The sequence below is a fragment of the Sinohyriopsis cumingii genome, chromosome 18 (genome assembly GCF_028554795.1).
Source record: "Sinohyriopsis cumingii isolate HCF-2022 chromosome 18, ASM2855479v2, whole genome shotgun sequence".
In the NCBI taxonomy this organism is placed as follows: Eukaryota; Metazoa; Mollusca; class Bivalvia; order Unionida; family Unionidae; genus Sinohyriopsis; species Sinohyriopsis cumingii.
In genome coordinates, this window is record NC_142978.1 from 80760766 (window position 1) to 80785236 (window position 24471).

The 24471-nt window shown below is 35.8% G+C and overlaps 1 protein-coding gene across 1 annotated transcript; it reads right to left on the reverse strand.

Moving 5' to 3' along the window:
• Positions 1-702: 702 nt before the first annotated feature.
• LOC149777148 (RWD domain-containing protein 4-like) lies at positions 703-24441 on the reverse strand. The gene is made up of 7 exons (XM_089941839.1): positions 24352-24441; positions 19916-19993; positions 17954-18034; positions 14346-14455; positions 12853-12898; positions 12372-12482; positions 703-2351 (listed from the first exon to the last, which is right to left on the reverse strand). The coding sequence occupies exons 2-7, from the start codon at positions 19937-19939 to the stop codon at positions 2157-2159; spliced, it is 567 nt and encodes a 188-aa protein (XP_089797965.1). The 5' UTR covers positions 19940-19993; positions 24352-24441; the 3' UTR covers positions 703-2156.
• Positions 24442-24471: the final 30 nt, after the last annotated feature.

The window sequence follows — 24471 nt, forward strand, 5'->3', positions numbered from 1 at the left end:
TCCTTAAACAGGTACTGAGTAGAGAGGAAATGGATAGGCCAAGGTGCAGAGCTCTAAGTCAAATAGGGGCCATAATACCAAAAAAGATTATTACAAAATTGTGAAAACTGGACTTGACCAGGGTATTCTTAAGCTTGAATGGAAACAGTTCCAAGTCAAACAGGGACAATAATTCATATAAACAGGGACCATAATTCATATAAACAGGGACAATAATTCATATAAACAGGGACCATAATTCATATAAACAGGGACAATAATTCATATAAACAGGGACCATAATTCATACAATTCTTTCAGAAAATCAATTTTGATCTGGGTCTTCTAACTGTGAAGTCTCATACTAAATCTGATTTAAATCCATGAAGTCCATCAAACGTTATTAAATAAATAAATGGGGGGGGGGCATACAAATATGTTTAAGGAAGGCTATTATCAGTTAAGATAATGATGATTAAATGATCAATACTGAGAAAATAAGGATCAATGCCATAATCTCTGGTTCAGTCTATAGTGTCCTGTTTACCACAACATTGTGTTTATTGGTCAAAAAGAATTTTTGTGCAGTAATTTGTATATGTATAGTATGGCATTAACATCCATCTCGCACCAGCTAAGCAGGTTAAGTTACATTTACCAGTAGTGTTAGCACATGAGAAGTGAAAGAATCAGATCAAGAACAAACAACTAACAGATAAGACATTTTCAGAAAGAATTTTGCCCCTTGGGGTTGTCAATATGCTTTATTACAAATAAATTTGTACAAATGAATTTGTCTTTTAAAAATCTATCTTGACTGACTGTTACAATATGCTTATTGTTTCAAATTACAACAAATTAAAAAATATTAATCTAAGTTTAGAAAGTATGAAGTAGAGATATGAATGTTGACGAATATTTTTATATATAAAAAAGCTCCATTTTTTTGGTACTGTAGAAACTAGCCGTTCCACTTGTTTCAGAAAATAGATATCTACTACACAGTTGTATCCAGTTCTATAAGTTGGTAACATAATATTTAAGGATAAACATCAATAACATAATATCAGATGGTGAAATAGATTTTTAAGGAATATGCAGCATTTAATAAATACATACTGTTATATATATCTATATTGTGTTTAACTTTTGTCCATAATTGTTGATTGTAAGGGTCATTTGTAAACAACATATTACACATCTTACTTTTGTCCATGATTGCAGATTATGCAAATAATAAGATAATAATCATTTGTAAACAACATATTTACTTGGATTTGCGCTCAGGACCTTGGTTTTCCTTGCAAATTCTATGGTTTATCTGATTTCTGTCAGGTTGTTCACTAAATTTTAAGTAAACAGACCTAATCTTGTTTACAAATTTAATGGAAATTTCCATTGAAAATAACATGGGTCCAGGGCATTTTGTTGTGGTTGTGTCCTAAGTCAGGTGACAGTCCATATAAAAGAAATTAGAAGTAAACAATTATTCATTCCTGTTTTAATATCAGTCTTTCCTGAATCACAGTTAGTTGTGTTCAGATATAATTAAGGGGAATTATTTATTTAAATTATTCACTGGAATTACAGAGTGCTCATTGATATTTTGGACTAAATCATTATTTTGGGATTATTGTGAATTCAGTGAAGGATATTCTGGATTATATAATTGTGAAACATTAAAACTGTTGGCACATCAGCTAATTCAAAGCTATTGGTATATCAGTACATTCACAGTTGTTATTTATTGCAAACACCACTGGAATTCATTTGGAACACTCAATACTTTTGGACCTGTGATATAACTTTTAGAATTATTTGGGATTTAATTCATAATACTGTAAGTTCCTCTTGTAATTTCATTTTATAACCTACTGAATTCAATTGTTTGCCGATTTCATTAAACTTATTGCTTTTGCTTATTTCTGTTACTTAGTTTAAGACCATAGAATCATAATACTAAACAAAGTATTGAAAGAAATGTTAATTTTCTGTGTGCATTTTTAAACACCTAAAACCTTGTGTAGATACAATTTTCTTCACTGATTTCCATCTTAGGTTATAATAATACATTTTAAAATCCTCAAACTAAATCAATGACACATATTCCTGTTTATGAGTACACAGGAACATCAGTGGAGTAAAACTGTATTAATGTTAATCATTATGTCCCAATGTCAGGATTGATTGCCACACTGACTTAGGTGTTTCACGATATCAACCCAGTCCCAGCCTCGTGGCTTCTCTCCAGTGGCAGCATTAGTCATTCTATCAAACATTTTTCGCTTCTGAGACTTTGAGAACTGCTCTTTCTTTTCTTTTTTCTTTCCTTCATCCTGATTTACCACTGTTTCATGATCACGTGCCTCTGCCTGCAATGAAGATAATCTGTCTTGAAACACTCTCGACCCGAAATCTCAGTGTACAGCAGGGGTCTGAAACACATAACTCGCTGGCTGCATGCAGCCTGCTAAGCTGTATCCTGTGGCCCGCACAATGATTGGCATCACAATGTGTCATGAGAAATAACAAAGGTGATGTGGCCCTTTGGGCATCGAAAATGCCCTCATGCGGCCCTGAGGGTGGTTTGAGACCGCTGGTGTACAGAATGTACCAGAAATCTAAAATAATTTACAAGCACAAAAATATCAGCAAACACAGTCTGTACCAGACAAAATGGGCAAACCCAGTGCATCTATTATGCTATCTATGTAACTACTATTACTTCAAACACAAAAAGTTAAATAATCAAAATTTTCATCACCACTGCATTGCTTTTCTTTTCCAATACTTCTATCTCTCAGTCTGAGCTACACATTCTCTCCTCCAAATATTATTAGAGGACCAGAAATGAAAGAAACATGATCCCAATCTGACTCCATAGTTATTACCAACATATGGATTATCTCTCTTGTTAGAGTTTGGCCAAGAGTACAGGACATCAGAGTGGGGTGGGAGGGGGAATGTTTACTACAGCAGTAGGTAAGTATTACACAATTCAAATTAGTTTCATTCCCAAACCCCAACCCCACTTTTAAAAGCAGTTATACATTACCTGCCAATACCGCATTACAGAATTTACCAGTTAGGAAGGAGACAGATGACCTCACAAATCCAGTGTAGAAAACAACTGCATTTACCCATACAAAAGGAGTGTTTACTAATGTAGGCCAGTAGAAGGTTGGGAAACATGCTGTGCCATCACTATATGACAATCCCCTCAAAAGCCTTTGCTGTGATGATCCGAAGTTCGAATGTAAATGGAGATACTGTAAGGCAGTTCTCAGGAAAAATAGGCCAAGACATAGCAATAGCCTTAACTTGATGTGTTTTAAATCAGAGGACAGGTACATCACAGTGAGGGACAGAAAAGCTATCTTGATAGTGAGGACAATCCACCTGGACATGGTGGCTGATGAAATGTAATTGGGAGCCTGTAGAGGTAAATGATTCTGACCATTCCTTTCCCTTCAGAGGAAGCCAAATAAAACCTCAAAGCCCTAACATGGAAAGGGGTCTTATCTTGATCATCCCCAGTCCAGATTCGCTGAGACTGGGAATCTCAATAGGAAGTGTACTACTGTAGGTAGCTGATTCTAGCCAAAAGCACGTGTTGGCATTCAAGAGAAAATGAATCATAATTATCTCTAAACTGTAAACAACCGTTTTCCTATAACAAGACATGAGTTGTGAATTTTTGGATTGGTAAAATGGCTTTAACAATTTGAGTCATATCACTGTGATGTTGCAGTGTGGCACATCATCCTGACACCCCGGACAACAAGTCCTAAATCACAAAACTCTAAAAAAACACTAACCTCTTAATATTGAGTGCCAATTGAGGCAGCTGCTAGTACCATGTTTTAAAAGTCTTTGATATGAATCGGTCAGGCTTCGAACCTGCGACCTCCTGCATCTCAGGCAGACTCTCTAACCAGAGGGATCAGCAAGACATGAATCTTGTTCCTTCTCTTCAATGATGTTAAAGCTGGAAAGCAAACTTAAGTGCAAGGTTCACAAAGAAAGCCTAACAAAATGATTTATAAAGAGGTTTTGACAACTCCAAAAGAAAAAAAGACTCCACAAAGGCATTAGTGAGAGAGATACCAGTATCTGATGATATCAGAAAGATGAGGATCTTACCCAATGGCAGAACCCCTAGCAAACTTGAGAATATTTGAAAGGTGACCCTTAACAGTGGACCGGAACATTCTCTTTCCTTGTTGAGGAACAGAAGAAAGTCTGCTTCTGCTTCTAATGGTGTCAGCTAGGATCAGCACACAATTAGATTCTCCCCTTTGCATCATAAACCCTGGAAACAGACTGCCTCCTTGCTTAAAAACTGGTTCTTCAGAAATGCCCAATGCCAGCCAGGGAAATTAGGGACAAAAGTGTAAACATTCATGATTCTAAATTCATGACACTTACTGAAGTAAATAAAAATTCCATGTGGAAGCCAGAAGAATGATAAAATCATTTTAAAATATGTCTATGTGCAGTTATATAACACTATTTACAGTACACAGCGCTGTGTATTCTTTTAGTTATCCTATAAGCTGCTACTGGTTCTTTTCAGCTTTTCCGTAAGATCCTTTTCCAAACTCCTTTCCACACAGCAAAGGTCAAATCCCTGTTTATCAAACCGCATGGCTCCATTTTCAGCTCTTTAAATTTTCGGGAAGGAGTTTTGTATCTTTAAAACATAAAAGGCATGTTTCTTCTTTAAAATGATGAATTTAATTATATTTGATTCCATATAGCTTTCAGAACTGGTTTAAAGTCACTGTCCGACATTTTAGAGTCAAGGCACACATGAAAGATTTATAGAAACACTGCCGATTATAGTTGCAAGTAAACACAAATGTTGCAGTGTTCGTGTTTAGGCTCTAATAAACAGCAACAAAAGAAAGAGTGAAAACAACAAGCTTTGAAAAATTTAACAAATAATTTATTTCCCTGGAAAAACACTGTAAAAATGAAAAAATAAGAACTTATGGTTTTAAGAATCAAATCCAAAAATAATCCAACAATAATCAAAGAATTAAATTTTAGAAGTCTTAATAATGAAATGTTCTAATGAATTCAAGTTTGAGTCCCGATGAAAAATCCAAAATGGAAGGCGATGGCATAATACTGTAGCCTTTATAGTGCTGTAGTGTCTACAGTCCTTTGTAATTCCACAGACAATAATATTCCGGTGTTTGAATTTCTGAATAAAATTTAAATGTCTTTGTCCAAGAATTCTGTATGAGTGCTCAAATATTTCCAGGAAAAAGAATTAATCTTTTAGAATCCAAATAATTTGAATATAAAATAAAAAATAACTCCAACTGGTCACAAACACACACTTTCCAGTATAAAAGCCCAACTGCCTAATTTCTCTATAAACAAAGGTTATACAGTAACTTGAGACGCAAAACAGATTCCCAGACGAGGGTCACGTGATCACATTCTAGAATGGCTTAGAAGGTATCTACAAGTCTAATGGCACGTAGTCCAGTACAGCTGTGATTTCACTATTATCATTCACACATTAAAAATGAATTTAAAAAAAAAAGTTGTTTACTTGATTCTCAATCAAGGCCAGGAACTAGGTCAGCATAAGATACAAAGTTCGGTGTTTATAACTAATAATCAGGTCAAACTGATTTTCTGGAAAATATCAAATTCCTAGTAAACAAAATTACATTACTTTGACATATAATGAAATTTAAAAAAAAATTAAAACTTACAAACAATTAAATTAAATCAAATATAAATTAAATCAAATACACATAACAGCAGAAATCTAATTTGAAAAAAATACAAACAACGCAGTACATCATGAAGAAAACACAATCAAGCAAAATGAAGTGGTCTGAATAATGGTGCAAAACTGATCATGTGATAGAAATTATCGGGAAAGACTGGGAAGGAATGAGACAAACTGTTTGGATTATAATGGCACATTACATACTGAAACTGGTTTTGCATTGTAAATTGCCATGAAGACAGGAAAGGGCCTAAAACACTATAGTTGTATGCTGGAAGCTGATGATTTGTTACAAATTACTGGAAAAGGCTTGAAAGGACTGAAAATACTCACATATGGCTTCAACTTCAACCAAAATTTTTTTTCGGATTGATTCATGAACTGGCTCGGCAACTTGGGATATTCACACCAAATTTGGGACGACGGGCATCTCGGGTTCTTGCAAACTGATCATTTGTGATGAACCAAATATGAAGATGGAGAATCTGCATGCTGTTGTGAGACACCCTGTGCTGCACAGCAGGTTCCACCTCATTGATGCCCTCATGGTCTTGTTTATCAATAGGTCAGGTATGTCACTGAGCCTCGACCATTGAGAACGCAGAGGGGATACCAGGATGAGATGAGAAGTGGAGGTCCTGGCTTGATGGGGCATGTGGAATTATGTTGAAAGACAGACAATCCTACTTTAGACAGAAATCATCCAATGTCCAGGTCCTCTGAACTGGTACTGGAGACAAATAAAAGGGGTGCTTTTGGTTCAGTTTTGTAATGAGCAAGTGTACCAAGGGTCTACACCGTTGCAAAGGGACTCGGCAACCAACTGGTGCAGAGACCATTCTGTGAGGACCACACAGCCCCCTCTGGACAGACTGCCAGTATATTCCTTGTGCCTGGAAAGTGGCAGTCTTGGAGAGTGATCTCCTTCAAGGCTGTCCATTAGAGAAGGTCCTGGATTTCCACACAAAGAGGAGCATCTGTACCTCCCTCATGCATCAGGTATGCTACTACTGATATGTTGTCTGAGGTGACCATATCACAACAATGCATTCTGAGGTTGACACACCCTTATAAGGCTAGAAACACTGCCTGTATTCCAAGTTGTTTATATGAAGGCCAACCAAAGTTCTTAAAGAATCACCCCTTCTGACTCCAGGTCAGCATTTATGTGCTGGTGTAGAGAAAGGAGTAGTGTTTAGGGGCGTGAACTCTGATCAGAAACATGTACTGATCCAAATACCAGCACAGGTGGTGGTGAAAGTCAGATACTAGAGAGATCTAAGCTGATAGCATGTTTGTGTGCACAAGTCAAGTTTCGCAGGAAACTAAATCTGTAGCTGTATGTGAGCAGATGAAGTCATGGACAGAGGACCCATTAGAAGGGTCAGAATCTGGTTGATCCGCTTTAGAGGAATACAAACCCATTAGAACTTTAGAAAAGAGAGAAAACCAACAAATTTTATAAAACTGAACAAATATTAAGAATAGAAATGGAAAAATTAAACACAGTGTGCAGTATGGGGAATGAAATCCTAAATAATCCTAAAAGTTCTTTCCCAAGTAAAAAAGTACTGAGTATTCCAAATGAGTTCCAGTTGTGTTTCAAATGAAGTCCAATCCATTGTGCTGATGTGCCAGTAGTCTTGATGCATCACAATGATATAATCAAAAATGTTTTTAAATGAATTCACAGTAATTCCAAAACAGCTACTAAATCCTAAAGTCTGAGCACTCGTATTTCCAATGAATAATTAAAATAAATAAACTAAATCCACTCAGCTGAATGGAAGACAACTGTTTGTCCCCCCAAGATTGATGTTTATGATGGGAAAGCTAATTTTCAGTAAATCATCCCCTATATGAAAAATTAAGATGCAGTTTCAGAACCAGAACTAGGTTCAAATAATTATTTAAAAATCACTTTAACTTTGTCAACAAGGTCAAGTACTTTAGCAGCTAGTCAATTAGGAATTAGGTCACCCAGTTTTCCAAGGTGGAAGCCAATCAATTTGTCATCTTCTACAGCTTTCAAGGTCAAAAGGCCACAATAACATCTTCACCTGAATGAAATGACCTCATCCTAAAGTACAAACACACTAACCTGAACCTATGTAATATGTTTACTAAAATGACCTCATCTTAAAGTTGTTGTTGTTGTTGTATGGTTTAACACCATTTTTCAGCACAAGATAGGCTATACATGGTGGCCAGTATAACTGGTGGAGGAAGAACCCTGGAAAACCCCGGGAAGAACCACCGACCCATAAGAAGCTACTGGCAGGCTTTCTCACGTACCCACGTTAGCCGAGCCTTTGACTCGAACTCACGCAGACAGAGGTGAGATGGCAGTGATCCGTAACGGTGAGCACTATAGACCACTCAGCCACTCAGGGCCCCTCATCTTAAAATAAAAAACCAATATAGTATCTTATATATTATTTACATAAACACCCTTTTCAATCTATAATCATGAAAACGAACATTCATCATACAGATATAAAAAATACCCTCCATAGGCTGGTGAGGATATTGATCTACATACATAGAAAGTCATGAGAAGGGATTATATCCAAATTTTCTAGGTTGAGATAACACAGAGACAAGTCACCACTGACCAACAGAGGGACAGGTCCATGTGCATCAACCAGTTGTCAAAATACTAGAGGATGGTAAAAATCAGAGGTATTTTCTTTGGAGAAGGAAGATGGGGATGTTAAGGTAATCATTGTGAAGGTCAATCAAGACAGTCACAGGGCCTTAAGACATTCCTGGTCAAGATGGTAGTCTCCATCTTGAAGTGTTCTTCCTGAAGAAATCTGTTTTAGGTAGAGATTGATTATAAGCCAAAACTTTGCATCTTGAAGTGTTCTTCCTGAAGAAATCTGTTTTAGGTAGAGATTGATTATGAGCCAAAACTTTGCAACTTGTTTAGACATCAGTAAAATAAAGAAATAGAAACTCAGAGTCTGGTCATTTGCCAATCTCTTGAATGCACCCTTCTTCAGAAGGGTGTGTATCTGTTTCCTTAATTGTACCAGTTTGGAATGGTGAAAAAAAAAAGGGGGGGGGGGTTTGGTGTAAAAGGGGCAGATGTTCCCAGAAATGAAGCCAGTAGCCATCTTTAAACTGGAACAGATCCACACATCATCTGTGATGCCAGACCAAACTCCTGTAAAAAGGGCTAGATAAACAACTGGGATTCTGGAAAGAGGAAGATACTGCTGGAGAAGGCTACAACATTTTAGGACTGATCCCCTCCCTTCTTGGAGAAAGTGAGAAATTGACCACCTAGCCTTGTGATGTATGGGTGGGAGGAAGCTTTAAACTGAGGATGAATGGAAGAATGTTGAGGCTGTGCTTGCCTGAAGAACCTGGGAGAAGGTCACATAGGGTGGTCAGGGTAGGTGCTCTTCTTTTATGGGTCCAGAACCACTGCCAAGGACCTGTGTTGCTGGTCCAACAGATCATGTGCTACAAAGAGCATCTGCGCCTGAAGTGGTACAGGCCTTCAAAAGTAAGATCATATGCATCTCAAACTGACAGGCCTTCAAAAGTAAGATCATATGCATCTCAAACTGACAGGCCTTCAAAAGTAAGATCATATGCATCTCAAACTGACAGGCCTTCAAAAGTAAGATCATATGCATCTCAAACTGACAGGCCTTCAAAAGTAAGATCATATGCATCTCAAACTGACATGCTTTGGAGGTTAAGAATCTTAGCATGATACCATGTCCTCACTATAGCTTACAGTAAATGCTGAAGACCATTATTCCTCCTTCAAGTTACTGAAGGAGTCCACCAATGGAGACCATTATTCCTCCTTCAAGTTACTGAAGGAGTCCACCAAACACTGATCATTATGTGGGAGTAAGGAGAGAAGTCTCGGTGGAGGAGGCAATAAACTCTGTTCACCACCTTATCGAATGTCCAAACTTCATAATCCTCCTCCAACACCTGACCCAACAGGTGGGATGAAACAGAAGACCCCAATGGTGGGGTAGGAACCATTGACACTGGTTCCTCTGTCTGGGAACTCATTTGAGTCCACTAACATCCTAAACCAACTCCCAAAGCATGACAGGAATGTCCTTTACAGTATCTCTCACCAGAGTGGGAAACATCCAAATGGGGTTGCCATTATCTCAAAATGAAAGAAAGGACATCTGGGACAACCTGGAGAAAGGAGGGATTTTGATATGATCTCCCTCTCTAGCTGGAGAAGTACAACCCAACTATTTCCATAGGGATTAATTAGTGACATAGGAACAGTGGGGAAAATCAACACTAGACAGATGATTAAACCCAATGACTGGTGCTTAAAGCCATGTGACTGGTGGATGGCAGTGCCCAGTGCTCAGTGACTGGTCTGGCAAAAAGATCAGATGGATCAATCCACAACAGACTTATCTGATCAAGATTGCACTCTTCTCTCTCTGGAAGATGTGATTAGCTTATCTCTGTCAATGAAACACTGGCCTTGTGAGGATGCTGCTCATCCCTAACCAGGAGGCATGAATCACTTTCAGGTATTTTCCAAGGATCAATCCCTCACCAGTACTGATGGCATGGTAATAAACATCACCAATCCATGGCTTTTTAGATGATCTCCAAAACATGGAGGTCAGGATATGTTCCTGTCCCACAAGGGCATTTGTCTTTCCCAACATGGGAAAAGATCTAGATTCTTCAGGAGATAATGTCATCCAGTGAAGATGAGGAAGAAGGTCCCTTTTCTTCCCTTTGTTAAGTGAGTCAACTTTCCATGACATCCCACACTTAGTCAGTCCAGATACAATTAAATGGACCTCCATCCAAGTGTGCACAACCATTGGTCGATATGCAGGTGGGGTGGTGCATACCCCACAGGGCCTTCCAATGACTGCACATGCCCAGATCATGTGGCAAATAAGCCATAAATGGGATAAAAAGCACCCCCCCCACACACAAATCAGGAACCCAAAAAGTGTGGACAACACTTAACCCAACACCGGGACTATCAGGAGAATACAATTTACCGAATCACTGCTTTCTAAGCAAGCTGCCAAAACCCTCTAAAAGGAACAAGCAAAGCACTCAAAAAGCAAGGACTGAGTTGACATACACTTAATCAACACAAAAAGGTATGTGATAGGGCTAAAAGACATTTAAAGATGAAAACACAGACGAATTTGATACGTGATACAGCACTCATGTACTATGCACAAGTCCAAAGAAAAGAGGAAGGCATTCCATGTACTGGGTATGACTAAGGAGCCAGACTGGGATCATGTTTGTTTTTTTAATTTTGGCCCTCCAATACTAATTGGGGGAAGGAAAACTTTAGTTTGAACAGAGAACTAAGAGTCCCAAAAAAGGAAAGCAATGCAACAGTAGCATGAGCTGAATTACAATCAATACAGCAGAAGGGTCATACTAGTCTTGTTCTGCCTGTGAGAAGGAGATATGGATAACATATCTGTTAAAAAGTCAAGTCCAACTCCAAACAACACAGACCATGATATACATTATCCTGAAGATCAGGGTCTATGTTCTTTCTTCTACAGATACTTCCTAACAAACTGCACAGACCCAGATCTGCTGCTGCATTATGCAACAACAGATCTGGGTCTGTGCAGTTTGCAATTGGACTCGACTTACAAGCAAGTGTAAGAAAACATCTTGCAGTATACATAGTACGCTACAAGGAATACAATTCATATTTTGGTGAGGTAACAATTTTTGTGGATTCTGTTGTTCATTCAAAACCCTGAATAATAAGACACTCAGATTATATTTTTTTGACACTAAAAGATATTTTTACAAGTTTGGAAATACATGTTTATACAAAAATAACATGTTAAATATACATAAAATACAGAGAAGATTTAATATTTTCCTATGATGAAAATAGGACTCAGGCACACACCAGAACTAAAGTAATAACAAATATACTGAATTTAGCTATAGTCTTCAAAATAAATGAATATTTAGTAAACTAAACTTTGGCATATGAAAAAAAGCCAATATCCTTTTTAAAATCCAGAAAATTGAATTTAATCTGCATGTAGATAAGGAATATAAAAAGAAAATGTTTGGATTCAAAGGACAAGTTTTGCACTCCAACAAGTATTGAGTCATAAATGAATGAAATGGAGTTTATAGCAAATATCATACCCATGATCTTATCATTTTATAGCATTTTCTATTCAATATATATATATGCAAAATCATCTTTAAAATCTCAAAAAATAAATTTTCTGGCTCTTGTAATAACAGTGGGAAGGGATTAGACAGCAGTTGTAAAGATTTTATTTTTGTATGAACATTCTGAAATGAGTTTTACAGGGTATGGAAAGCCTGTAATATCTCTACAGGCAGTAGCCATCTTTTATTAAATACAGTTTACACTGGAGGTGAAAAGTTAAAGAAATTACCTAACAAGCTGGTAGAAAATAAAGATGATGAAATTTATTTACTTTTACATTGTTTGATAAATTCTCTGCCTGTTCATATTGGCTATGTAAACACTTCAGGGATATATATAACTCTAGCAATGAGGGCACAGGGAAGTATATATCAAGATAAAAGCAGGATTTAGTTAAACTGTATAATAACATTTATATATGGTACTAAAATCAACAGATGTGTTTTCAATTACCTGTTCATGAACTGGGGGTGCATCAGGCTGGTCAGCTAAAAGGTCATCAATGTTCTCACGTACCCATTCAAATAAGGTGTAAGTCATTGCACTTCCAAGAAGGTCCTGGACCTAGAATAATGACAAAAAAGAACAATAAAAAAAATCAAATCTGCAATTACTTGAAAAGCTATCTAATTCAATAACACTCGGATCTGAACTTCTAAATTTGGTTGCATTTTTCTTTCAGTAATACATAAACAAATGTTCAGCTGGATCAAGTTTGTTTCCATTTAAAAATAAACATTATCTTCCTTTTTATTTATCTTAAATTTAGTACAAAAGTCAGTTTTTATTCACAACATTAAATCTTTTTCAGATAATTATGATTGGTAATCAGCTGCTGTTAATAAACACCATCATTTTTCCATACATTTTTACTGATACGATTATTATGTTTACATGCAATTTTCAAAATAAGGAGTAAATCAACTGAACTCACTTGATTTAGAATATCATTAACAATCTTCTGTTTTACTTTCTCCAATCTGAAATAATATGAATTTAACTTACTATATTATCAAGACATATCAGTATTTTACATGTAAATGCTGAAAATCATGATAACTTGTACATTAATCACTTAACTGTTCTGTGAAACCACGATAAACCATACATTAATCAGCTGAAAATGATGCTGTAAAACCATGATAATTCATTTGCAAATCAGCTGAAAACTATGCTATAAAACCATGATAAACCATATATTAATCAGCTGAAAACTATCCTGTAAAACCATGATAAACCGTATATAAATCAGGTGAAAACTATGCTGTAAAACCATGATAAACCATATATAAATCAGTTGAAAACTGTTATAAAACCAAAATAAACCACATAAATCAGTTGAAAGCTGCCCTAAAACCATGATAAATCAATACAAATCAGTTGAAAACTATGCTGTAATGATAAACCATATATAAATCAGTTGAAAACTATACTATAAGACCATGATAAACCATATATAAGAGTTGAAAACTATACTGTAAAACCATGATAAACCATATGAGTTGAAAACTATGCTGTAAAACCATGATAAACCATACATCAGTTGAAAACTATGCTGTAAAACCATGATAAACCATACATCATTTGAAAACTATGCTGTAAAACCATGATGAACCATAAATCAGTTGAAAACCTATGCTGTAAAACCATGATAAACCATATATACATCAGCTGAAAACTATGCTGTAAAACCATGATAACTTGGACATTTATCAGTTGAAAACCATACTGCAAAACTTTGATAAGGTACAAATTAATCTCTTGAAAGCTCAACATCTCTGGAATAGGTTTCCTAGGAGTGACACAGAGCATTATGTTACCTGTGACTGAAAACACTTGAAACTTTAGTATAAAATTGAACCAGCAGTACAATGATTTTTTCCAGACTTTACTGTATCAATTTTTACATTCAAATGTTACAGTTTAAATGGCATTGTCATGAAAATCAAATTTATGTACTGTTTTAAGTTCCTGTGGTCAAGATATTTCCTGTATCATATATTCATGTATTTGCTCAAATAGATAGTGGGATCTTTAATGGGCTCAACACTTCAAATACCCCCAATTGTATTATATCTACCCATTACTAACCCCACACTACCACAACCATGACAATTATACTGTGTTTTTTTCTGCTGTTACTGCATATATGTATTATCAACAGAATGTTTAGAAATGTCAATGTAATTGAAATTTGACTTCTGAAGTCCCCTCCTGGTGACTGTATGGGTGAGATCCATTAAAATACCCTTCTTTCAAGTGGTTTCCATGTGGGCAATATAACTACCAGGTTTTATGAATTTTCACCTGGTGATTTAAGAGATGAGGTAAATGACAGACTAAGAGAGATACAAACAATGTCTCCATGCTTGATGCAAGAGCTTGGGGATAATAATTAATACATTTGGACAAAAGAATCCCACTTACATGTGCTTGTTATAGAACATCTGCAGATTGACACATGGGGGTTCCTCTGGATAGGAGTCTGGCCAGCTAAGTTCCAGAATGAAAGACTTGTAATTCCCATCTTCACCATACTGAAATTTCAAATTAACCTGTTTGTTGCCATATCCTTATCAAAAGGGCCTGATCATTTCCATATCCTTATCAAAAGGAGCCATTTGTTGCCATATCCCTATTAGAAAGATGTGTTTGTTGCCACATCCCTATCAAAACAAGCCATTTGTTGCCATATCCCTATTAGAAGGATGTGTTTGTTGCCATATCCCTATCAAAACAAGCCATTTGTTGCCATATCCCTATTAGGAATATGTTTGTTGCCATATCCTTATCAAAAGGAGTTGTTTGTTGCCATATCCCTAATAAAAGGATGTTTGTTGCCAAATCCTTATCAAAAGGACCTGTTTGTTGCCATATCCCTATCAACAGAAGTTGTTTATTGTCATATACCTATCAAAAGGAGCTGTTTGTTGCAATAAAGGCACATATCACTTCAAAATAATAAACTGATATCCTTTAAATTAAACTCGTTCAACATCTGGTCAATATAAGGCTGAATGCCAAACTTGGATCAAATGCAGCAAAGCTCAGTCAAGTCATGCTGGGATATAAGGTCCCATAACTCTGGTAAATGATGTCTTGGAATGCACGAAACTGAACTCGCTCAAGGTGTCATCAAGCCACAAGCCAGATCAGGCTGAAATCCAAGAACTTTTGCTAAAAATATCTTGTGGAAAGACCAGTTATGATGACAAGCACTCAGTGTTATTAACTCAAAAAAATGAGACTACATCCATAATAGTATGTGTAGGTCTACTCTGTGCGACCATGTTCATATCAATCAGCATCAAAAAATGTGGAATGGTTCTTCAGCAATGCTGGTTACAAGCAACATCTAATGTGAAGATATTAAGTTCACTGCCAAGGGAAATAACTATACTTAGAATTGACAAGACAAAACACATAAAAGGCACACCTAGAATAAGAGACAATGTACACATAAACCTGCAGTATGTATGTATGAAGTAGTGTTTTATGGCACCTCAGTAACTAGAAAAGGTTCCAAAAATGTAAAGATGAACTGTACAAAATGTTTCTAAGAAAAACCCTTTAAAAAAAACATGAAACCCCCAACCCACCAAGATAAAATATAAAATGTAAAGATATTAATATTCTAAACAATGTATGTAAAATAACTGATAGAAGTAAAATGTAAAATCCTTAAAACCTGTTTTATAAACAGCATTCTCTCACAAACTCCATGACCTTAATGCCATCAAACGTGGAACTGAAACCTTTAAAATGGACACCAATATTTAAAATACAATTCAGTTACAAAATAGCATCTAATCATGTGTAAGGATTGCAGAGCTATGTTGATTACAAGCAACATCCCATATGAAGATATAAAATCAATTATCAAGAGCCATAACCCTAACCCAAAAGGGGTCGACAAGACAAAATTTAACAAAGGCATATCTATGTTTAATAAATAATGTCAGTGCCCTAAATTCCAAAAACCCGATGCTCAAGGCAACTCTTATTTTAGATTGGGTCCATTCTATATTCTAAGTGAGGTGCCCATCAGGCTTGTTGAAAAAAAATTGATTTGCCTGAGGAAACTTTGATTGCGCTGATACAATGTGTAAATGTATTTTCAAGATGTTGACATACCTGCCATAACACAGCACAATCCAAACCATATCACCACTGTCCTACATGAAATTGAGATATGATTTTAATCAGAATGAAGCATAGTGTGTCATGATAAAATTACAAGTTTGTACTCCCAAGCACCCTGACATGACCATGTTTTCAGTAAACACAATTTTTATTAATTCACTCCCCCAACCCACCACTTTCAGTATATGTCCGTTACATGTAGCACGCATGTATCAAATCCCTCTGAACACTATTGAATTTATATTCTAATTGTAGCTATTGCAACGATGTGTGACAATATTAAAAAAGGGGAACTTTTGGGTGTGGAAATTGGGGTCTGGGCTTGTGGATGTTCAGTCAAAGCTTTTGAATTAATTTAATTTACCAGACCGGGACCTGTGTCTAAAAAACAATTTCTTTGAGCACTGAATGTACATTCCAAACTGCTTCAAAATATGTTGGATGGTTCCTTAGCTATGCTGACTGAAAGGATCTCCTGCAGCAGTGATATAATATCCATGGAAAATGGGAAATAACAAAATTGGACTTGGAAAGACAAAATCTTTAAAAGGCACACCTACATGTAATAGGTAATTCACCCACAAAATGGAATCAAGTTATGTGTAAGCATTGCTGAGCTATGCTTACAAGAAATGTGAACAGACAGACAGATGGGCAGACAGCAAAGGTTATTATTATTATAGGGCTCACATATCTCAATGGAAGGCCTTAACAACTCAATACAAAAATATCTGCCTTCTCATTGTCTTTGAAGTAGCCAGCTCAAAAGAATAAGATAAGTGATGCAGCAATATAATGTAAAAAATAATGTCAGTTTTGTAAAAATGGATGGCCCTGCCAGAAATGTAACGGTAATTGAAGCAGCAGCTGGTTGATAATGAGACTGTTGAAATATTCATGATAATTAGGAACCAATCATAGTGAAGCATGCATATTCTCTGTAAAATGATGTATGTTGATAGTGTTTATATTATGCTGTGTAGGCTAGCCTGGATGTCTGTTAAACTAACTTACAATGTTTGGATCTCCTTGATTTCACCTTCATGAATGACCTTGGTACATAATATTCTGATCAACAGGACTTGTACTTGCATCAACAGGACTTGTATTTGCACCAATATAACTTGTATTTGCATCAATAGGACTTGTACTTTAATCAATAAGACTTGTACTATAATCAATAAGACTTGTACTTGTATCAATAAGACTTGTACTTTAATCAATAAGACTTGTACTTGTATCAATAGGACTTGTACTTTAATCAATAAGACTTGTACTATAATCAATAAGACTTGTACTTGTATCAATAGAACTTTTACTTGAATCAATAGGACTTGTACTTGAATCAATAGGACTTGTACTTTAATCAAAAGGACTTGTAATTGAATCAATACGACTTGTACTTGTATCAATAGGACTTGTACTTGAATCAACAGAGCTTTTACTTGCTTTAATAGGACTTGTACTTGCATCAATTTTGCCATTTCCAACTGGACTTAAAGAATATAACATTTACCAATCAATAAAATGTTTACTGATATGAAAAGCATGACCTAGTATCAATCTACCTTTTACCAATTAACTAAACATAGAAGTTGCAGAGGGAGGCTAGGTACTGGTGGTGACACTTCATTTGCACCTGTACAGCACCAGGGTTGATCTCTGTGACTTGCAAAAGTGGTCACTTATCAAAGGCCAATGGGTTCTTTTAAGGGCTATATGGTTTCCATAGAGACCAAACAATGTCAACATTAAAATCAATGAAGGCATTAATAAAATTTGTGACAACCAATGACATCATATGAATAGATTTAAAACTTTCAGTCATAAATGGGTGTTAGTAGTGGTGGCTGATTAAGTATCTCATCCACTTTTAGCAACATGTTTTATACCTTGTAATGAAATGTTGTGGGGGAAATTTCCTTGAAATTACCATCTCCTTCATAGATTGACCTCAACACTTCCAGTTCCTCCTGAAAATAAAGTAAGTGTATACTCCATTAGAAATATTCATGTTGATTGATACTGTACATCACCTTGAATGCTGAACGTGCAAATCAGGGAAGCTTAACTGCCGATTTTGGGAAAAAACAATATAACTTTTGCTGTCATACAGGTGTGGTTAGTGAGATGGGGTGAAGAGGAGCCTATTAAGCTGTATCAGTTCAACACACATGTAGGAATGTGTAGCCAATGAAATCTCAAATGGAAAATCATGGGTCAAAGACAGCAGTCAAAGGGGATGGGGTGGGGGACTATTTTTGCTCTCAGGTCCATTACCAACACACATGAGTGCATGGGCTTTTGTTATGTATATCTGATTTAATTCATATTTATTTTAATTTTATTGTTTGTTTGTCAGCTTTAAAAATTAATTTTTATTGTACATGCTATTATAATATAATCTTGTTTACATGATTTGGAATTTTTTTCCGGAAAATAATTTGACTGTGACCGATTTAATTGTAAACAAATAAAGCTGACCTAGTTCTTGACCTTAATTCAAAATTAGAAACAGTCACGTGAACAAGTTTCTTAAATTTTTATTTTTTATTGGGGGAATAATAAGGCTGAGATCGAGACTGTGTTGAATATGTGACCCTAGGCTTGTAAATAGTTTTTAGTGAAGTAAACAACCTTTTTTTTGTTTTATTCTTAGAGTAAAATGATTGGTTTTCGTCATGGCCATGTTTTTGAGTACGTGATGTAAACATGATCCTGTGACCCTCATCCGGGCATCTGTTTTTTTTATGCGCAGTATTCAGGTTAAAAACCATTGTTTCAGAAAAATAATACCAGTCTGGACTTTAAACACTTGATGCCAAGTCGTTTTGTTCTGTTGTAGCCAGTTTTCGAGTTATATGTTAAGTTTTCTTCAGATTATTTGGTTTCTAAAAGATTAATTTGTTTCTCTGGAAATATTTTGAGTGCTCATACGGAATTATTGAACAAAGACATTTCTTAAAAATTTTATTTGGATTTCCAACACTGGATTATTGTTTGTGAACAACATATAACTGTAGACATTCCAACACCATAAAGGATACAGTATACGTTATTGCCTTCCATCTTGGATTCTTTGTTGGGACTCAAAATGAATTCATTAAAACATTTCATTATTAGGACTGCTAAAATTTTATTCGTGAATTATTCTTGGATTATTACATTATATTTTGCTGACTGAGATAACCTACTTCATCGCATGTGTTGCAAGATTTGTTTTTTTAGCCTTGGTGCAACTCAGTCTGGCTGGAGACAATGCATATTTATAGAGACATATTGGTTCCACATGACTTCATGTTGTGATACAGTACAGCTCATGCATGTGTGTATATGTTTTTGGATTTTTAATGTAGCTTTAACAATTATAGTCATATTGCTATGATGTCTTCAGTGTAGCAGTTTATAGTGATGTCTAGCACTGGGGGATCATGCCACAGACATGCGGCATCATGTGCCACCAAATCATATTATCATGACACCAGGCCTACTGGTCCTAACACTAACCTCTTAATGCTGAGTTCCAAGTAAGGCAGCTGCTAGTACCATTTTTATTAATCTCTGATATGACTCTGCTGTGGTCTGAACATGTGACCTCCCTTATCTGAGGCAGATGCTCAAGCCAGTTAGACCACCTGAGTGGTGTACAGCTCATGCAATGTTTCATTTCTTCATGCACCATGGTGGGGGTGGAGATATATACATGTAAGTGCACTCTAAAATTTAGGATAAATTATGCATGTAAATTATGTATTATAGGCCAGTAGCCTTGAATTACTAACATTTTTGCCCTTTGCCTCTTACTTATTGAGTATGTAAAACTGAATAATATAACATTAGCAACATCACTGTACCTGCTGTGTCTCTTCACTGCTCATTATGGATGGCTATAAAAAGCTCCTTTGACATCATAAGAAATATGGGTGTTCAACCTATAAATAGGAAAATATTCTTGATATAATGAATAAGTGAAATGTATTAATCTGATTACTGCATGTTCAACAATGTCTATTGTTAATAACAAGTCTATGTTTCATTAGCAAAATGCAAAGATTTCATATAATCAATGTTGTATCAAACATTGGTCACAGTGACCTACTTTTGCAGGTGATGAGTAGAACCATTCAATATTTAAAATCCAATAAAGTTACATGACTGTACATGCAACAATGTTAGAGAAACTGAGCTAAATGCAAAAATGCAAATGTTAACATAATAACTGTAGTGTGAAAGAAGGTCACCATAATCTACTTTTGTCCATGCTGTGTAGTGTGAACAGTAGGTCACCATAATCTACTTTTGTACATGCTGGACATTGCCCTCCAAATTGAAAATACCCATCAAACTTTATGACTGTACACACTAAAGTGTCAGAGAAACAGAGCTTATTGCAAAACCTGATCCTATACAGGCAGCCGTAGTCTTTATTTCAACATGTCCGCACCAAAAGTAGCATTCAGGCCAAACAATCTTCTTGATCTTTTTGGTAAATACTGTGGAGATCTCAGAAATACAAGCATTGAGGTATGGGCTACAATCTATCAGGTATGCAGAATCAAAACTATGGAATTCTCTCCCCAATAACATACGAACATGGAGTTTAACAACTTTAAATCCCTCTTGAACACTTATGGGAGTTTATGGTGTAAATGCTCTATATGTAAACACAATAGGCTGCTGCTGCTGCTACCTTAATTGTCTGAATGTTTAGAGGTTAGTTTCTAGTCTTGCATATATGCTTGCAGCATCTGATTGCCTTAAATGTTGGCTTATGTCACTTACATGTTGTTTGGAAGAGTTTCTTTACTTTGGATTGAGCATCTAATAGTTATATACTTCAAATGTATTAACATTTATCATATATATGTTATTTTGTATGTTTTGCATTGTCTTGTCCATCTTGTACATTTAAAATCAAAAGGTATCTTAAGGATAGATTGGCCTGGTATTATTTTAACTAGTGTATTTAACACCACATGTAAATGTAGAGAATATTCTATTCATGTAAACTGATCTCTCTGTATTTCATTTTTAAACAGAAATCATAAATTAGTGGGGAGAGGAGTATCTTAAGTGTGTATTAGCTCACCATTACACATTTGCATTTTAACTGGCGAGTAGACTCACATCACTTAAATTGTGTTTACTGCATCGATTATTAATGCATAAATTATAAATGGGGGACGGTTATTCAGTTTTGCAAAGAAGCATAATTTCATAACTAGAAAGAAAAAAAACATGTATACCACCATGTCAGCCAATTCTGTGCATTGGGTAATTCTGTGCAATGATATGTCATTTCTGTCAACATTGGATCATGTGTTCTTTTTGATCAAATATTCAGTTTGTATCACAAATGAACGATCATCTTTTTATTAAGGAAGTGATATTCATAAAGTGTACACAAATATCCTGCATTTCTACCCTAATTGCATTATGAAAATATAATTTCAACATAAAGACTCCATGACCTTTTTAAACCTGTAACCGACAAAATCCTATTTTCTATGTATCTTTTGGAATCAAACAAATAAATATATTATTCAAAAGATATACATATATACATTAAAAAAAATTCTGCATCTTAATCCAAGTTTGCAATAAGTTGTCCTACATGTACAAAATCATCTGCTTTCCAACATGTCAACTTGCTGCAAGAACAAGATTCTCAAGAAATTCCCCAGCGTAGTCTGTTTCTAAATTCTTTAGTATTTTTTCCCCCAAAACAAGACTTTTAAACACATTACATCCTATTCATTGTTGTCCCTCTTCCACATACCGGAAATAGCTTATTTTTTACAAAATGTTGAATTTTAAAAACAAATTTATAAGATCAGTTTAGCTTTCTTAATATCTCTTGCCATTTATTGTCCCTGTTACACTGAATTTTGTACAAACTAGCTATAAAGCTGACCTAATTACCCGACTGAACTGCTGACAGAAACAGTCCAAAGAAATGTATTTCGTTTATATAGCCCGATGGATAAATATTACATCTTTTCAAAGCTGTGCACAGAATAGGTCGTCATATCGAGGGTCATGAAAATATGGGAGTGGTATCCCGTGTGTCCAAAATTAATATTATTTTGAACAGAATATTCTGGTGACAATGGTCTCTTTTCAAATAGTAAGCACTGTATTTTATTTTCGTCAATCGGTTGAATTCGGTATGCGTTTCGCTTATATATTGATGACACAAACCTTAGGTGCACAGTAATGCCTGACAGCATTGTAATATAGACTGGTATGACTATAGTAATAATAATAATAATAATGAGGACTTTGTATAGCGCCTAATCTTTAGAAGCTCTAAGTGCTTTACAACATTAGACAACACCTGTAAGATAAAAAACATAATGATATGGTTACAAAAACAAACACCATGAAATTAGAAAACATTAAAAAACATGCTGAAAATATTTAAGGTAGGAAACATTATTGGGTCTTTAAGTTTGTTCTTGCAGTCAAAATAAGTGAGTTTTGAGAGCACTCTTGAATGGTATCACTGTGTCTTTGTGTCTAAGTTCAGTGGGCAATTCATTTCATGTTGCTGGGCCCTGGTATGCAAAAGAACGATGTCCATATGACTTTGTTTTCATAGCGGGAATAATGAGTATACGATTGTCAGAAGAGGAGCGTAAGTATCTTGCTGGTGTGTACACATGGGTGAGATTGGATAGGTATGTTGGACTAGAGTCCGACAGTGAAATGTAGCACAGAGAACAAATTTTGTGTTTGATTCTGGATTGAATGGATAGCCAGTGTAAGGTACAGAGCAGCGGGGAGGTGTGCTCTGATCGTGGTACTCTAAGTATGATCTGAGCAGCTGTATTTTGAACTTTTTGAAGTTTCTGGAGCAGATATTGAGATGAACCAGACAGAATTGAGTTACAATAGTCTAGTCTTGAAAGTACTAATGAATACACAAGTGTTTTAGTGGCATCAACTGAAAGATATTTGCGAATTGAGCTGATGCGTCTCAGCTCAAGATATGCAGCCTTGCATATGTTCATGACATGTTGGTGCAATGTGAGAGTACTGTCCAGAGTAACACCTAGGTTTCGTACTGATTGTGTGAATTTTAATATTGGTGCTGCTGATATTTATTGTTTGAGGTAAAGGATGTGAATGAGAAAGTCCTTGTGTTGTGATCAGAATGGCCTCAGCTTCATCATCATTCATCTGAAGCTTGTTACATGTCATCCATGATTTCACATCAGAAATTCACCTCTCTACACCCTGGATGGTAGCATCAACTTCAGTTGGGTGGCTAGATTTGTATATTTGGGTGTCATCAGCGTACAATTGGTGAGACACTGGATGACGATCTATGACACTTGAGAGTGACTGAGTGTACAGAATGAAGAGAACAGGTCCAAGAACAGACCCCTGTGGACACCACAACATAGATCAACTGGGCTGGGGTGTATTCAGTTTGCAGATACAATTTGTGTCCTGTTGACCAAGCAGGACTTGAACCACAGTAAGGCTGTATCATGAATGCCAAATACATGCTGGAGACAGTGAAGTAATATATTATGGTCTACTGTGTCAAATGCTGCAGACAAATCAAGGAGGGTGAGGACTGTAATCTTTCCGCTATCCAATGCAGAGAGAATGTCATTAACTACGTTTAGAAGAATAGTTTCAGTACCGTGGCAAGGGTGATATGCAGATTGTACATTGCTAAAAAGACTGTTTGAATTTAGATGAGATACAAGCTGGGACAGAAAAAACCTTTTCTAAAAAATTTTATATGAATGGGAGATTAGAAACTGGGCGGTAGTTCTTTAAATCGTTATGGTCTAGTGTTGGTTTCTTCAGCAGAGGCTTTACAATGGCAGTTTTGAAAAATGATGGGAATTTCCCGGATGAAAAAGAGTTATTAATAACATCAGTTAGTGAAGGCAATATTGGATCTAAGCACTCAAGCAGCAGTGATGTTGGAATTGGATCAAGTTCACAGGACTTTGGATCAAGTTCACATGAACAAGTTGTTCTCCAGTCATGTAACAAAAAAGGCCAAGAACAACTTGATGGTTTGATTGTTGAAATAAATTGTTACACTGTTGCTCACAGTCTGTAAAAGAGCTAAAAGCAATTTAAACTCTAAATAAAATTTAATTAATATCCTATGGGTCACAATTACCATGAGGCCTCGAAAACATATCACTACTTATATTAATGCGCATTTTAACAGTTACATCACTTTTGTTCATATACTACTAAACACATTGTCTCCTAAAATTAATATAGCACAGAGCTGAAGGTCTAATATACTTGTACTGACACGAAGAGCTGTTTTGCTGAAAAAGCTGTTATTGTATGACAGCCGCACCACATAGCACTATCTTTCAACAGCACATTGATTTTGTCTCTTGAAACGAAATGTAATAATGTAATTTGTTGA